Source organism: Bicyclus anynana, chromosome 14 (assembly GCF_947172395.1).
Source record: "Bicyclus anynana chromosome 14, ilBicAnyn1.1, whole genome shotgun sequence".
NCBI classification, from domain to species: Eukaryota; Metazoa; Arthropoda; class Insecta; order Lepidoptera; family Nymphalidae; genus Bicyclus; species Bicyclus anynana.
In genome coordinates this window covers 1,738,955-1,755,594 of record NC_069096.1, presented here as the reverse complement: position 1 = coordinate 1,755,594, position 16,640 = coordinate 1,738,955, and the positions used below count along the sequence as shown (strand labels likewise).

General features: G+C 36.8%; 2 protein-coding genes across 4 annotated transcripts in view; one reads left to right on the top strand and one right to left on the bottom strand.

Moving 5' to 3' along the window:
• LOC112057894 (lutropin-choriogonadotropic hormone receptor) overlaps positions 1-12,844 on the top strand; it is a 48,100-nt gene extending 35,256 nt beyond the window's left edge. For all 3 annotated transcript variants that reach the window (XM_024098489.2, XM_052885423.1, XM_024098490.2), the window contains 8 exons: positions 1,992-2,057; positions 4,790-4,858; positions 6,359-6,433; positions 6,791-6,908; positions 8,698-8,814; positions 10,215-10,300; positions 10,823-10,984; positions 11,695-12,844. In XM_024098489.2, coding sequence (XP_023954257.2) covers positions 1,992-2,057; positions 4,790-4,858; positions 6,359-6,433; positions 6,791-6,908; positions 8,698-8,814; positions 10,215-10,300; positions 10,823-10,984; positions 11,695-12,787 — 1,786 coding nt within the window. In that variant the 3' untranslated portion in view covers positions 12,788-12,844. The remainder of the gene's footprint in view (positions 1-1,991; positions 2,058-4,789; positions 4,859-6,358; positions 6,434-6,790; positions 6,909-8,697; positions 8,815-10,214; positions 10,301-10,822; positions 10,985-11,694) is intronic.
• A 405-nt stretch (positions 12,845-13,249) lies between these two features.
• Positions 13,250-15,794, bottom strand: LOC112057918 (AN1-type zinc finger protein 1). Its single transcript, XM_024098531.2, has 3 exons — positions 15,307-15,794; positions 14,240-14,342; positions 13,250-13,795 (listed from the first exon to the last, which is right to left on the bottom strand). Exons 1-3 carry the CDS (start codon positions 15,588-15,590, stop codon positions 13,271-13,273), a joined length of 912 nt encoding a protein of 303 aa, XP_023954299.2. The 5' UTR covers positions 15,591-15,794; the 3' UTR covers positions 13,250-13,270.
• Between the last annotated feature and the right edge of the window lie 846 nt (positions 15,795-16,640).

Sequence of the window (16,640 nt, the reverse complement as noted above, 5' to 3'; positions counted from 1 at the left end):
CGCGGAAAATCTAATCTCGCTGCATCATAAATAGCATTTTTTTTTCTATTTGTAACGATAACGTATAACGTAGGTACTTACTTGATACGGCAACGAATGTCATTAATCAATCCAGTGAGATGTTATTCAACCCGAGAGTCGAATAGTGACCGTCACGGTCACTATTGGACTCCAGTCACTTTATTAGATAGATTATAGGCTAACAAAATAAGGAGAATTTATAAAATGCAAGTGATAATATTCTATTAGGCAACAATCTAGTGTCAGTAAGGTGATAAGATTACGAGTAAATTAGTATTTAAAGTGTTAATGCTTTTTATAGGCACTAATATCTAAAGGAAATTACAGAAAATTTTAATTTTAACATCAATTTATTATCACTTTTATAAAATGTCTAGCTCTTCGAAAGGCTGAAATACTAAATTGAAACCTAACTGAAAGACACAGCATTTAGTATTTTCCCTTCTTCAGGTTATTTTATATGATAACTAAAAAATATAAGAGCCTGTTCATGCAGTTTGACTCACGCCGCATTGCATGAACATGACTAAGAGCCCCGTAGGAGTTTGAAACTAGCCGAGCGTACTCCGACAATAATTACGTGAGTCTTATATGTACATATTTCATTATTGTATCCTTTTATTGGGGCTAATGTCGAACTGCATAGTTACTCCTCTAGAGGTAATAAACACTCTCTGCTCAAAGTGGCTTAAAATATAATTTCGTAAATATAAATAAACATGAATTTCTATATTTACAAGGTATTTTAATTCCATGTACTCGTATATATGTGACTCAGCGATATCTTGATTCCGTAATATAGATAGGGAAATCCGTACTAATTTAATTAAATACTTTGATATTTTTTTAAACATAGATTAAATATAAGATATTGTGATGTAGTGTTTGAATAATAAGTAGGTATATTATATTGTTTACCTTGCTTTTCTATGGCTTTGTACTATAACTTCAGTTTTTTTTATTCTTTACAAGTTAGCCCTTGATTCACCTGGTAAGTGATGATGCAATCTAAGATGGAATAGGGCTAACTTGTTAGGGGTAGGATGACAATCCACACCCATTTCGGTTTCTACACGACATCGTACCGGAACGCTAAATAGCCTCTCACCAGCCAGACCAGGACCAATTAAGAAAACTTCAATCGGCCTAGCCGGGGGTCGTACCCACGACCTCCATCTTGTAAATCTACCACGCATACCACTGCGCCACGGAGGCAGTCAAAAAATTTCGGGAAGTCTTTTCTGTCATGAATATTTTCGATACTTTTTATACCGAAAAATCATGGTTTTCACGGGATTTATGACAAACAGAATTTCACGCGAACGGAGTTGCGAGTGTCCGCTTTACAATATACAGTAGAACCCGTTTAATACGATTTCGTAGGGATCCAACTAAAACGCGTCTTACACGGGAAAGCGTATTATACGGGATATGGGTGGGGGATAATGAAAAATATAACGACTAATGTACACATAGATTGTTATAAAAAATTGTGTATTTGGTGTAAAGACTACCTAATTATGGTACTTAAGTAATAATTTAACTTTGTTATGATCAATATAGAGTATCAAAACGATTTTGATGCATTAGCAATTATTAAATTTTCAATTAAATTTTACTTTTGTAGTGCGTCTTCAAAATTTTCAGTTTAGAATCGCATCATGTCAAGGGTCGTTTGCTGTCAGGGTATTTCAGTTCTTTAAGATATGTATTAGTTTTGTCCTGCAACCTTGTTTAAGGATCTTTAAGATGTCCTGATCTTTCTGTTGTTATTTGTCGCATTTGGAATTACACGCGTGTGACATGTAGGCGTATTAAACGGGATGACGAATCGTATTAAGCGTTAGGAAATGTATGAAAACATGTCTCATGTTGTAGGGACTGGCGTAAAATGACGTATTATGCGAGAAATCGTTTTAAGCGGGTTCTACTGTATTCGTTCATTCATTCGAATGTATCCATTCATTCAGGGACCTGGAAGCGAACCACATCCGGCGGATCCCGTCGCACGCGCTGCGCATCCGCGCTGACCAAGTGTAAGTCACTAGGTACATACTTACTGATAATTTATTTACGTTTTGTTTTGTTCTTAATTTAAATGGCTTTGTTGTTAACTTATATGCAATAGTGAGTGGGAGAGGCGTACAAGCAAAATCTCTCTCATCATCTCCTTACCCTTATCCCACTTAAGTGGGGTCGGAAAAATATGTCAATCTTTTCCATTCGTCTCTATTACTCGTCAATTTGTTATCCACTCTTTTTACACACATGCCCTCTTTCCCACAATCCAACCATCTCTTCTTTGGCCTTCCTCTCCTCTTATGTCCTTCCACTTGCACATTCAACATTTTTCTAGTAATATGACTTTCCTCCCTACGCATTACATGTCCATACCAAGCTAACCTTCTACTCCTCCATTTTTCTGTCATTGGCGCCACCTTCAGACTTCCTCTTATATACTCATTACTTATTTTATCTATTCTTGTCACACCATACATCCATCTCAACATACGCATTTCGTTCACATGCATTCGTTTACTATCTGTCCCTTTCACCGCCCAACATTCTGAATTCTGATCCATACAGCACGATAGGTCTTACAACCGTTTTGTATATTTTACCCTTAAGTCCAAGAGGCACCTTCGTTGTGTACTATGCGACTAAATTAAATTAAGTTAATTGAGTGACTTTGCTCGGCTCAGTTACGACGCGCTAGTGCCATATCTAATAGTATAAAATCATCGATCGAACCCATAAAATAAATTAATGCTACAACTTCTGTAGTGAAATCAAATGCAAGCAGGATGCACGTGTAATTATTCGATAATGCACCACAACATTCCTTACCTAATAAGATAGAAATTAAACTTCAGTTGACTTTGAAAATGTAAATACAAATATATACATACATACAAATAACGAGCGTACAATGCTGTTGGCCCGCCCGCAAATATTTGTATGGCCGACCAGAAGCAAATATCGTGTAGAGTGTAGCCCAACGATATTTCATACTAGAGATAGGGCACTAGTGCTTCAAAACTGAGGCAGACTACATAATAGGCTACTTGCATTTTTTGTAAACAGTGTTTAAACTAAATTATGGAAGTATTATAAGCTATATTTTATTTTGTCCCGTCAATAATAACCAGTAAAAAATTTAAATGAAAAAATATGAAAAATAATATATGAAAAATAAAAATAAATGAAAAAATATCTACATAAAATTTTTGCCGCCGAAACATTAGCAAGTGACGTCATTCATAGAGATACCAGCGTGATTGGCGTTTGCAGTAATGAGATTATATCACGTCACCGCAAGCGCCAACCACAAACCGATGCCTTGTAGCAAATGACGTTACAGTTTATGATTGGCGTTTGCGGTGACATGATAAAAATACAATTTTATTTTATAAAAATATTACAATTAATTAGTAATAGTTAATTAGTAATGAGTAGATTATTTTCAAAAATAAAAATGTGATTAGAGTTTCTAGGCATCTAAATTGCCTCTACGCAAAAAATCTTCTTAGTTTTGTACAGCAGGCGAGTAGCCTATTTTATTTAGTCTTGTACTAAACAACGAAAGTTATTTAAACAGATAATACCTAAATATTGTCTACAATGTTGAGTTGTGTGTTCAGAAAGTGAAAAACCTATATATACTTAAATATATAATATAAGTAAATACAAAATAGAATAATACAAACGTACGTAGATAAATTCGGATCACTTTTTGCGGTGATTTTGTAGTCACGTAACCTGTCTATAGTATAAAATATCGTTGGTGTAGCCGTTAGGCACTTGCGAGATATGTTACATACAAACACAATAATTGTATTTGTTTTATATAACTACGAAGATAACCGTTCAGGATATGCCCGCATATTTGTTCAAGTTGAGTAATTATTGAAAACGTTTTATTATTCACGTCTTTGAAAGGTAACCTGTAATGGGGGTAGTTAGATTTTTTTAAGATATTGCATAGCTTCTATGGTGGGCCTTGAGCGCGGGGACCGAATCCAGAAATTCCGTAACGAAAAAACCTCACGCTCCTCACTCAGAACACGGGCACGAAAGGTATGGCTTTAAGGCTCGTCTAACGTCGTTTCAGTTCGGCAGTCTTCGACACGGCGTGCGTGCGATTAGACGTATTGTACGACTCTACGAGTAACTTGAAATTGAATTAATATCAAAGAAAAAGAAATACTGCATGAATAAAATAAAAAAATAAATAATTATAATTGCATAATTTGATACAAAATGTTATGCAATAGCTTTACTGCGGCAGTCCCCGAGTGCCAAACGTCTTTTTTTTAACCAACTTCCAAAAAGGAGGAGGTTCTACGTTCGGCTGTATGTATGCTTTTTTTTATGTATGTCCAGCGATATTTTTTTATTTGGCATGCATACATAGATATTAATTATTGTAACTAATTTATTTTTTTAAATAATTAATTTTGTCCCGTAAATATTACGACATACTCTGTAGGATGATAGGTGACATCAAGGCCTACTACGAATTATATGCTAGGCGAAGTTTCAAGGTTTTTAAGATACATTAATTTTTATTCAAAATACACAAATACAGTGCAATTAAGTAGTACTGCTGAAAAATTACTTATTTTTGAATAGTTGTTTCATGTAATGAACGCTAAGAGCTTTTCTACTGGTAAGAAAGTTTTTTCTAAAAAATGGGACAATTTTTTTTATTTATGTATTTAACGATTTTTTTTTTGTAAATATTTTTAAAAATTGTAATTGATTTCAGATCGTTGAACTACAATTTGATCGAAGAGGTTCCGGCACACGCGTTTAAAAATTCACAAATTTCAAAACTGTAAGTTAAGTAAACATCTTATTGGTAGTTTCCGTTACCGTAAGAATTGTAATTTTTAATAGTGTTTTTTATTTTATACTTATATTGACATTGTTAAAAATTAAAAAAAGAGCTAATAAATAAATGAGAGTAAAAGCATAAACATAGCGTATAGCATTCCGGGATAATGTAGCTTCCAAACAGTGAAAGAATTTTTCAAATCGATTCAGTAGTTTCGGAACCTATTCAATGCAAACAAACAATCAAATCTCCTATAAAATATTAATATAGATAGATATATTCTTACAAAGGTTTATGAGAACAAAAATTATATTGGTAATTTTCAAGGTACGCGTATTTTGTACAACAATTTGGCTACCTAAGGTATTCAAATTGATTGATTTGAGTAAGCGAATTGGCGAATAAATAGGTTATTGCAAACGGCCGTAGTTTGCAATAACCTATCTATCCGCCATTTAGCTCATTAAAGTTAAGAAAATTTCTGTTCTTATCTGCTTTTCAATAACCTACTGACAGATAGTCATTTATTTCAAGAAGGCTCAGTTTACAAGCACTTTTGATACGTCAGTTGACTATTTGTAAAGAATCTACTATCGGTTCGAAGAATCAGACAGGAAAATCAACAGTTGCTCTTTTAAAAAAAATCATATAATATTATAATTTACAATTGATGACAAAATTACAATTTCTTATAGTTTTACTTCCTGTGTGAAGGTGGAAGCCGATCCAACGCCCTCCAAGCATCTTTATCATTGAGGAACTCATCAATAGTGCAGTAACCTCGACAAATGTTTTTTTAACACATTGCTTAAAGATATACATTGGCAGGTCTATCATAGTTTGACTATGTAAAGATAATGCAACTGGGTCGAAATATCGACAATAAAAATCTCGTCGTTTTATCGTGGTATGTACCCGTTTAAATAACATTCATAACGAACAACCACGAAATAAGTTTAAAATCATTATGTAAAGATAGTTTGACCGTTACTGATAATCGAAGATAGCTATCCGTAATCTTGCGTAGGTTATTGAAAAGGGCCGTTATTGAGTTATAAAATACCTACTCGTAGCTGTACGATGTAGGTTAGTACCTATATAAGCTATTCGTTAATAGTTATACGATACGAGTAGGTATATAATACATATATGCCACTGTCATGCAATGAGTGCAATTGGAGCACGAGGCATATTATACTTTTTCTACGACCATCATAGAATAAATAAAAGAATTAACAAAACTTGGTAAATAATATTTATTTGGCCTTGGGCATGGATGGCCTCTTAGTTTTTGTCTCTTAGAGGAAAACCGAATTTTTGTAGCCAATCCCATGGAACTATTTAAAAAGAACATTGTAGCACGGTTTACCCGTGTCATAATGACCATTACCAAACGACCTGTAGGAATGGATAGTTTTGTGATATGGTTTGAGGTATTATATTGAGTAGATTAAGAAATGGAAGTACCAATAATACTGATGTAAAAAAAATAACTTTCAGGAGTTTCAAAGGTAACACGAAACTAAGAAGACTGGACGACTTGGCGTTTGCAGGAAACCTTGTGTTGCGTCAACTGTAAGTAGAGTCTATCTTTGTATTTATTACTATTTACAATTTTAGCTTACCATTGCTTTCCATACACAAATAATTATTCTAGTCCCGTTTAACGACCACATAAAAGAAACATTTTCCTCCCTCCCTAGAAACTTAAAAGAAAGAAATAGCACCAAGCAGACTTCCTGGTTCCCATTCCCGTGGGATTACGGGAATGCTTACGGTTACTACGGATAGATAATGTAACTATCTATTGGTGAAGGAATTTTTATAATCAGTCCAGTAGTTTCGTAACAAATAAACATGAAACAACAACCTTACGTTTAAAATATCAATATGTAGTTTAGATGAAGATGGCAGTATTTTGTAATGTTTCAGAGATCTGAGCAACACCGGCGTCACTTCGCTGCCCACCAAAGGACTAGAGAACCTCGAGACTCTTAAAATAGAAAAGACGCCGAGTTTGAAATACATTCCTTCCATTTATGATTTCAGAGTAAGTTCAAATGAAATGAAAACTTAATTTAAAATGAAAATTTACTGAATACATAATTTAAAAAAAATTCAACTATGAATCCAGAGTTTTAAACACAAGTTTGAAAAATAACATTATCATAAAAACAAAAAACCCGACTGCTTAAGCGTAATGTATTAAAAAGACAAAAACAAGTACCTATCAATATCTATAGTTTAAAGTTCTGACTAAATTCTTTATGTTGTCGCATATGGTGACAAACATTGGTATTTCATTATTTTCTTTGCCCGTAAGAAAGTATTATTTGCCCGCCCGCCATATAGTATGTTTGAAATGGTTTTTTACGATCTTTCATTTGATACCCATATTGTTAGGATAAGGTAAAAAAACATAGCCCCCCCCCCCCCTTTTACATTCACGGGCGCCATTTTGAAAATTTATATACCTGTCAGTATCACAGTTCTGACGAACTCAATGATCCGTAGGGATGTTTTTCCTCACCGCGAAGAAAAAAAAATGAACTCAATGACACCTCATATGTCAAAATACATCCAGCCTTTTGGGCTGTAGGGTGTGCCAAAGAAATGAACATACATACACACATACATACGCTGGAAAAACATTACCCTCCTTCTGACGCAGTCGGGTAAAAATAACATTTGTAACATTTGTGACGGGTAAAAATGACATTATATCGAAGTACGAATACTACGTCCCAAATTTTGAAATTGTCAGCTTGCCTATTAACTATTTTCGTCTTTATTATCAACCTATTAAAATAAACATCAAATCAATTGACCAAATATCATCTAAATACCGTATGATATCCACAATTAGGCACCGGATAACATTTGTTACATAGAATCTCAATTTCGTATATGTCAACGCACAAATCAAAGATAGTGAATTAGCCTGACGTGTCAAAAGTGCTTGTAAACTGAGCCTACTTGAAATAAATGATTTTTTGATTTTGATTTTTGATTTTGCCTGCTGGTGGCATCGGCCGTGGTTAATTACCACCCGTGGCAAAGACGTACCGCCTTATAACCGTCAGCGGTATGGGTAGAATCACAGAGTAACCAGAGTGAGACCTACCTAAGATTACGGATAGATAGCTATCCTCGATTATCAGTAACAGTCAAACTATCTTTAAAAATTCAATCTGTCAGTAGGCTATTGAAAAGCAGATAAGAACAGAAAGATAAATCTTAACTTTAGTAAGCGAAATGGCGGATAGATAGGTTATTGAAATCAGCTGTTAGACTGTATCGACGCATAACTTAAATGAGAACGCTGTCAAGGGCTAACTTAGATGGAATAAAAAAAAACTCTTTTATAAGGACATCACGATGTCTTGAAGACCGATATTGAAATTCAACAGGGAGGTAGTTAATAGTTTGTATACATCTGCTGAGAACGGATTTTGTGGGAGGAACAAATTATGCGGGTCTTCTCCTTGACTACAATCTCATGGTAAGTGATGCAATCTAAGATGGAAGCGGGCTAACTTGTTAGGATGAGGAAGAAAATATACCTACAGCCCTTTCGGGGTTCACGACATTACCGGAACGCAAAATCGTACGTCTTTGCTGGTAGGGTGCTAAGTAGCCACGGCCGAAGCCTCCCACCAGCCATACTTAGACTAATTAAGAAAACTTCACTCGACCCAGCCGGGGATCGTACCCAGGACCTCCGTCTAAGTGCGGGCGGGAGTCCGCTGGTATTGTATAAGGTCAGGCTCTCTGATCTATCAGGCTCGTTTCACGTAGTAAGTATCTGGAAGGTCTAAACCGGTGTGTGCTGTAAACAGAACCTGCGGGAGGCGTTCCTCACGCACCACTTCCATTGCTGCGCGTTCCAGTTCCCCGAGAGACACAACCCCGCGCGACACAAACTCTACGAGACACAGATCGCTGTCATGAAACAAGTTAGTCATTATCATCATTATCAGCCCATATTCAACACATTGCTGAGCTCAATCTCCTCTCAGAATCAGAGAGGTTAGGCCAATAGTCCACCACGCTGGCCCAATGCGGATCGGCAGACTCCACACACGCAAAGAATTAAGAATTTTCTCTGGTATGTAGGTTTCCTCACGATGTTTCTACTTCACCGTTTTAGACATGTGATATTTAATTTTTTTAAATGCACAGAACTGAAAAGTTGGAGGTGCATGCCTCCGACTGGATTCGAACCCGGAATCAGAGGCAGAGGTCGTATCTACTGGGCTATGTCAGTTACACTAGTCTTTATGTATAATCATAATCTTTATTTTGACAGAATATGCTACATGTAAATTATGGTATACAAATAATTGTATAGGTATTTGACACATATGCTGCCATAGTATCTATGCACCTGCTTATGCATCTTTTTCATCATTATCAGCACATTTCAATGGTCCACTAAAGGGCCAAATCTCCTTGTAAGAGAGGGGATATGGGGCTTAGACCCAACTCGCTGATCCAATACCGGATGGCGGGTTTATAGTGATAATGTTAAATTCATTAAGGACCACTATCAGATGTTAATGAGGACCGACGGCTTGACGGTTTCACCCGCCTGGTTCTCGTACCCGTAGGAATACGGGGATAAAAGCAAATAAACAAACTCTACATTTTATTCCCGTATTCCTACGGGAACGGGAACCACACGGGTGAAACCGCGCGGCGTCTACTATGTTAAGTTTATATGCGGAAGTAAGCCATAGGCTGACGTCGGGCATTGTTGACTATAAATATAATCAATTAATCACTAAACAGTAGGTGGGTTTGACTTTTACCTGAAAAACGCCCTTACACCCAAACCTATTAACGTAATGTTTTCTCAATAAAACCTTTTAATGGATATCAGGTAAAAGCCCATAAACTTCGGTAACAGCAATTTTGACATCGCGTGATTCTTTTGACCTACTACTGTGAAAATGCATTAATAAATTAGGCTATTTCAAGACCATTAGTTTCTACAGATAAAATATACTCAGAAGCACAATATCCGCCCACTTTAATATGACGCGAGTATATTAAAGTGGGCGGATAATTGCGCCTCTGAGTATATATTCGTGGAAAAATAAAACTGTGAGATCAGTGATCACGAGTAGACAGTAGCGTGCACTTCAGATATACAATAAAGTACTGCATACCCTAAGAGATGTTTTTATATATGTTTATCAAATGCAATTTAGCCAGTTTGGTTAATTTTTCCTACTAGCATACCCTGACCGACAACCATATGCAACACAACTGCGGATAGAATAATGCATGTATCTACTTGAGCAGAGATAACTACTTTGATATAAAATCTGCTTATTTTTTTTTGTTAAAATAGAAATGCAATCAAAATGACAAGAATCCTACTCAAGACCCTCGGAAGCGACGATCGACGTATAGTGAAAAATTACCTACGCTTTCAAGGTTAGTATGCTAATAATTTGTCCATTAATAAAAATAATATGTAACTAATGAACTAAGAATCTGTAATAGCCTTAAAAGCACCGTTAAATACAAACTTTAAGGATCTCAATCAAACATTGCAAAAGTTTACATACCGCATGCTTATTAGTAGATAGGTACAGTCCGAGTGCGCATATGGAACTCTTGTATTGACCCAGTGAGAATTAACTGCCCCCCTAGCCAAGTGGCATGTCGATTCACTTTCTACGATCGCTAACGCTTCGAAAGCTAGAAAGCTGTATGGGAATTACATTGGCTATCGTCAGATCACGTGATCAAGATCTATCATTTCCATACATTTTTCTAGTTTTCGAAGCGTTAGCGAAAGTAGAAAGAGAATCGACGTGCTAGAAGGCCTGGTTTGAGTACCTATGCATACAAAATATGTTAGGAACACACGTTATACCTACATCATATTTGACACTTGCTTTTAATGTTATTATACGTAGCTACAGTCCGGGTGCTCATATGTATCTCTTGCAGTGACGCAAATGACACCTCAACAGCGAGCTACGAGTACCAGTCGTGGGGCAGCGAGGAGTACTCCGGCAGCCTGGAGGACGAGGAGCTGGAGAACTTCCACGAGCCCGTCAACGGCAGCCTGGGCGTGGCCTACTCCGTCGAGTGCGGCAACTTCAGCTTAAGGTACTTCATTTTGTTCTAATCAATGTTTGCGTGATTGGTCGTAGTATGAACGTAATATGTTAAAGCAACGAAATTTTATACTAGAGATATGGCAAACCGGAGCAGACAAATGTCCCTAATTGTCTTAATTTCATTTAGTCGCAACGAAAGCTATTTAAACAAATAATACCTAAATATTATACAATGTCAAGTTGTGTGTTCAGGAAGTGTATATCTATGTATACTTAAATATATTTTAATGCATGTGTGCTCTATGTGGAGTAGCTATATTCAGATCACTTTCTGCGGTGAGGTACGTAACATGGCTATAGTATAAAATGTCGTTGTGTTATGACAATGCTCAAACTACCTCAATGATCCAGAGGTTAAACTATATGGCTTCGGATCACGAGTGGATTGAGTTGTGAAAAACCTTCTGAGCTTTTATTTCTTAACTGAAATTTTCAGTTCATTAAAAATTCTCAGCCTGAGGACGGTTTTTTTTTACTGATTGTGTAAAAGCCGTAGGCTCCTTATGGGACCTCAGCGGCGTCACCGGGGAGGTTTGGGTGAGCGCAGAAGCATCGCCTGATGAGGCGCGAAGGCAGAAGCAGAGTAGATGGGCGGAACGACTCTCTAAAGGCGTCTCCTCTGAGACTCGGACCTAGAAGTGGGGTGTGGGGAAGTTGGTTATATTACACCAGCTAAAAAAACAATCTAATTTCTTTCAGCCGTCGCCGAGAAGTTCTATGCACCCCTCAGCCGGACGCGCTCAACCCTTGCGAAGACGTGATGGGCTGGTCGTGGCTCCGCGCCAGCGTGTGGTTCGTGGTAGCTGCGGCCGTGGTCGGCAACACCGCCGTCCTGCTCGTCCTCCTCGCCAACCACACAGAACTGACCGTGCCGAGGTTCCTCATGTGCCATCTGGCGTTCTCCGATCTATGCACAGGATTGTATCTGTTCATGTTGGCGGTAGTCGACCTCAGGAGTTACGGAGAATTCTTCAACTACGCATACGACTGGCAGTATGGGGTCGGATGCAAGATTGCCGGATTCCTGTCCGTATTTTCTGGACAGCTGTCAGTCTTTACGCTGACTATAGTCACTTTGGAGCGATGGTTCGCTATCACGTACGCCATTTACTTGGAGAGGAGGATTTCACTGGGTGCGGCGGCGAAGATTATGATCGGAGGATGGATGTTCTCGATTCTAATGGCCGGGATGCCATTGGCCGGCGTTTCCGACTACTCCTCGACGTCGATCTGCTTGCCGGTGGAGAGCGAGGGAGTGGGCGATGCCGTTTACCAGGGCTCCTTGTTTATGACGAACGCTGTCGCTTGGGTGACTATCGTGGTGTGCTACGTCCAGATCTACAGATCTCTGGGAGGAGGGGGCGAGAAATACGGAGGCAGAGCCGCGGCCGCGGCGGCGGAGAGACGGATAGCAAATAAAATGGCTCTACTGATCGGCACCGATCTGCTGTGTTGGGCGCCTGTTGCATTTTTTGGAGTGACGGCTTTGGCTGGCGTTCCTTTAGTGGACGTCAGTCACGGGAAGGTGTTGCTGGTGTTCTTTTATCCGCTAAACGCGTGCGCGAATCCGTTCCTGTACGCGATACTAACGAAGCAGTACCGAAGGGACCTGCTGACGCTGCTGGCGCGTACGGGGCGCTGCGACTGGCTGGTGCAGCGCTACAAGCTGGCCGCCACCCCCCCGCCCACCGCGCACACCAACCCCTCCGCGCCCCCGCTGCTGCTGCCGCTCGTGGAATACAACAGGTCGACATCGATGAACAAAGAAAATGGCGAAGCAGACAATTTGTAACTATATTAAGCTAATTATAAAAATTACTATTGATATTATTATAGGATATTTATTTGATTCTATTGTTTTATTTCAAACAATATCTGTATTTTAACACCAAATTTTTCAGTATTTCATTTTTCCAGAAAAATAATATTATTAACTGTAAAACTCAATTCCTTGATACATTTTTGGGTCTTTTTCATTAACAACCCATATTCGAATCACAGCTGAGCTCGAGTCTCCTCTCAGAATGAGAGGGGTTAGGCCAATAGTCCACCACGCTGGCCCAATGCAGATTGATAGACTTCACAAACATAGACAATTTCACTAAGTCTTTGTGTCTTTTGCTCATATATAACTCAAAACTCAGTTGATAAAGCTTACTTTGAGCAGGCTTGCTTGAGTTGGTTTAATCAGATATTCAGAAAAAATCAAATTCCACTTAGATCACAGGTGTAGTATTAAATGAAACACATTAAAAAAATGGAGAATAATGTATATTTAAGTTAAAAATATCTGTGCATTATCAACAAGATTATTTATAACATTACTATCTATATATTCTATGACTAGCTTATCACCCTCTAACAAAACCTCTTTTGCCAGCAACTCTTCAATGTCAACATCCATTTTTAAAGGGCTAATACAGTACCCGTCCAATTGTCTGAACAACCTTAGTTTGATGTCTCCAATTTTGTTATTATCATTTCTTATATTGCATGTATCACATATAGAATCAATTGTACGACCGAGGCTCCATTTTTTAGAAATAAATACTGGTACTGTGTCTTTTAAATCTGGATCAAGTGTCAGTGATTCAATACATTTTATAGTACTTTCATCATTCACAATAGTGACTGCTTTTGATTGCATGTCGGTAGGTTTTTTTATTGCAAAATATACTCTATCCGTAATTGGTATGGATTTGGGTCCTTGAGCTTTTTGTTTGATTCTCATTAAGTGGATTTTGGATGCAGTCTTCACTTTTGCTGATGACTGGAGTGCTTTCCTTATGTTCTCTGTAATCTTTGGTAAGAAACACAGCTATTAATAAAAATACTACTAAAGGAGTAATTTTATTAATAGCTGTTTACTCCATAAATGAGAGATATTAAAAGAATTTATATGGTAGGTTGACTGTGGATTGGATAATTTATGGTTGAATTTGATGACACAAAAGACGCTGAAAAGACTTATAAAAATAAATACTATTAACTAGAAGACGCCCACTACTTCGTCTGTGTGAAACCCTACCCCTACCCCTACCCCTACCCTAAGTATTGTATGTCCGTCTCCTGGTTCTAAGCTACCACTTCACCAATTTTCAGCCAAATCGGTCCAGCCGTTCTTGAGTTTTAAATAGCATAACTAACACTTTTTTTTACAATATATAGATTATAGATGTGTTTTGAATATTTAATTAAATGTTACTAAAATAAAAAAGGATTTATATTAATGTGTTTAATATACCTTTTCTTGTAGAAACTTATTAGCTTCTCGGAACTGACGCCTTGGTGCTTCAAATTGTTCTACTTTTGCTGCCATAGTTTCATCATCTATTTCAGGGCATGATCTGTTAAAAAATTAAATCAAAAATTAAAATAAATTAACATTTATGAAATTTTTTCAATAATTTTCTTGTGAACAATACAACAATCAATATCACAGTGTCAACGGACTTCTTTTGACCCAATTTTTCTTTTCATGTTAAAATCATCATTAAAAACCCATATTTGGCTCACTGTTGAGTATGAATCTCTTATCAGAATGAGGGGTTAGGCCTTAGTCCACAACTGGATTGGCAGACTTTACAGGCATACAGAGAATTATGATGTTTCCTCTTGATGTTTTTCCTTCAACGCTTGAGGCAAATAATCAAATGTAAGAATCACCTGTTTTTTCTGATAGTGTTTTTGTTGCTGGAGCCACAGAAGTGTCAGTGTTTGGGTGGCTCATCAGTCTAGCCTGAAGGGTAAAGGAATTTGGAAGGTGGCATTAAATAACAACTCCTAGGAGGCAAAGACTTCCGCTTTGGAGCGATTGGGTTTGTGGGCCAAATTAACCTATTAACCCTGAAACTGTGATTTGAATCTATATTGGGGTAGCATATACAAAATTGTGAGCTCATCTTCTTCTGAAGTTACACTATGACTACAAATTATATTAAGTCATTTCAAGAATTAACTTAAAGTTATGATGGTTCCTATAAAGTTTATACATAATATACTACATATTACAATCTATTGCTTCTTATAAAACAACATTTACTACAATTTTATTACTAAAAACTACTTTTCTATACTATATAATATTAAAAAAAGGAAAAATTTGATTGTTTGTTTGCATTGATTAAGCTCTGAACCGATTTGAAAAATTCATTCACTGTTGGGAAGCTTCACTATCCCTGAGTGCTATAGGCTATTCCCCTTATTCCTACAGAAACGGAAAATACGCGGATGAAACCGCAAGGTTCTGCTAGTACATTTAATTTAAATCTATTCAAATTGTTCTCTTGGAAAAAATCAAAGATTACTTACGGGTGGAACCTGTGTTCTATACAATAATGTTTGTTGCATTTATTGCAAAGCATTTCATGAAGATTTCCTTTTTTACAACCTTTTGATGAGCATCTGTAAATCTGATCTTCATTTTCAAAGTTAACCTCTTTGGGCTTTGGCGCCAAACTGCATTCGCCTGACAAACAATGGTCGAGGAAATGTTGTCGGCAGAATACTATTCCACATTTACATTGCAGAGGCAGGAAGTCTGTTTGATTGCAATCTTTGTTTTGGCAGTGCTCACCAAGCGAAGGAAACTCCATAATTAATATAAAGCCTTTTGAAGTGGTTACACAAATAGTCAATGGTTAAAAAGTGCTACTGTCTTTTGTTTTTTTAAACAGAATATTAGACAACTATTTTAACTTCTTTGTAATAAAATCGAAGGACTGTTAAAAATGATAATAAATATTATTTGTTTTGTTGAGAATGAGAAAATTGAGAAATGAGAATGAGAAACAAAGTACAAGCAACATGACATTTCATTTTCAATTAAAAAGTTTGATTGTAGAGTATCTCCAGTGTTACCAACTCTCCAAAATATTTATCCCTAATGTTGGTGTCAAAAACCCCTAAAATCGCCTAAATTATTGAGTTGTCCCCCTAAAAAATATAAATTCATAATAATTTAGAAATATATGCTGTCATATGTTTTAAAAGTCTATATTTAATACAGACAAAATACTACGTCTTTATCTGAAGATTCAGATTTTTTGAAATCATACATGTTGACAATGAATAAATTTACCAATTTTTTTTTATTCGATGAAAATTGCCTCCAATTGCCTCAGAGTGGTTGTAGAATAACATATTATATGTCGTTATAAGTCGCTAGGCCAAGAAAGAAATATTAAAATTATCATCAATTTAAAAATATTAAAGAGTCAAAAAATCCCTGAAAATACCCCTAAAAATTTCAGACCCCTAAAAAAATCCCATTTCACTTATTTGCCCCCTAAATCTGGGGGGAAAACCCCTAAGTTGGGAACCCTGAGTATCTCTATCTATTAATCTGTGGTTTGATTTGATCACAGATTAGATTAGATTGAGTTTGACCACTTTGACATTGATTGTTTTTTTTATTGTCTTTACTGCTTTAGAATCTAGTCTTTTTCGTCTATTTTACAAACTATGACAAAATAAACGCTATGCCTCGCCGAGAATATAGAAGGGTCATTTTTATTTTTTTATTTCCACCGTCATTAAGATGACGTTAGGCTTAGGATCAAATTGCCTGTCGTTATTTGAGGGGGACGAGGTAAACTCACACATCGAAAATAATCTACAGTCAACTATAAATTTTACATCGTAAT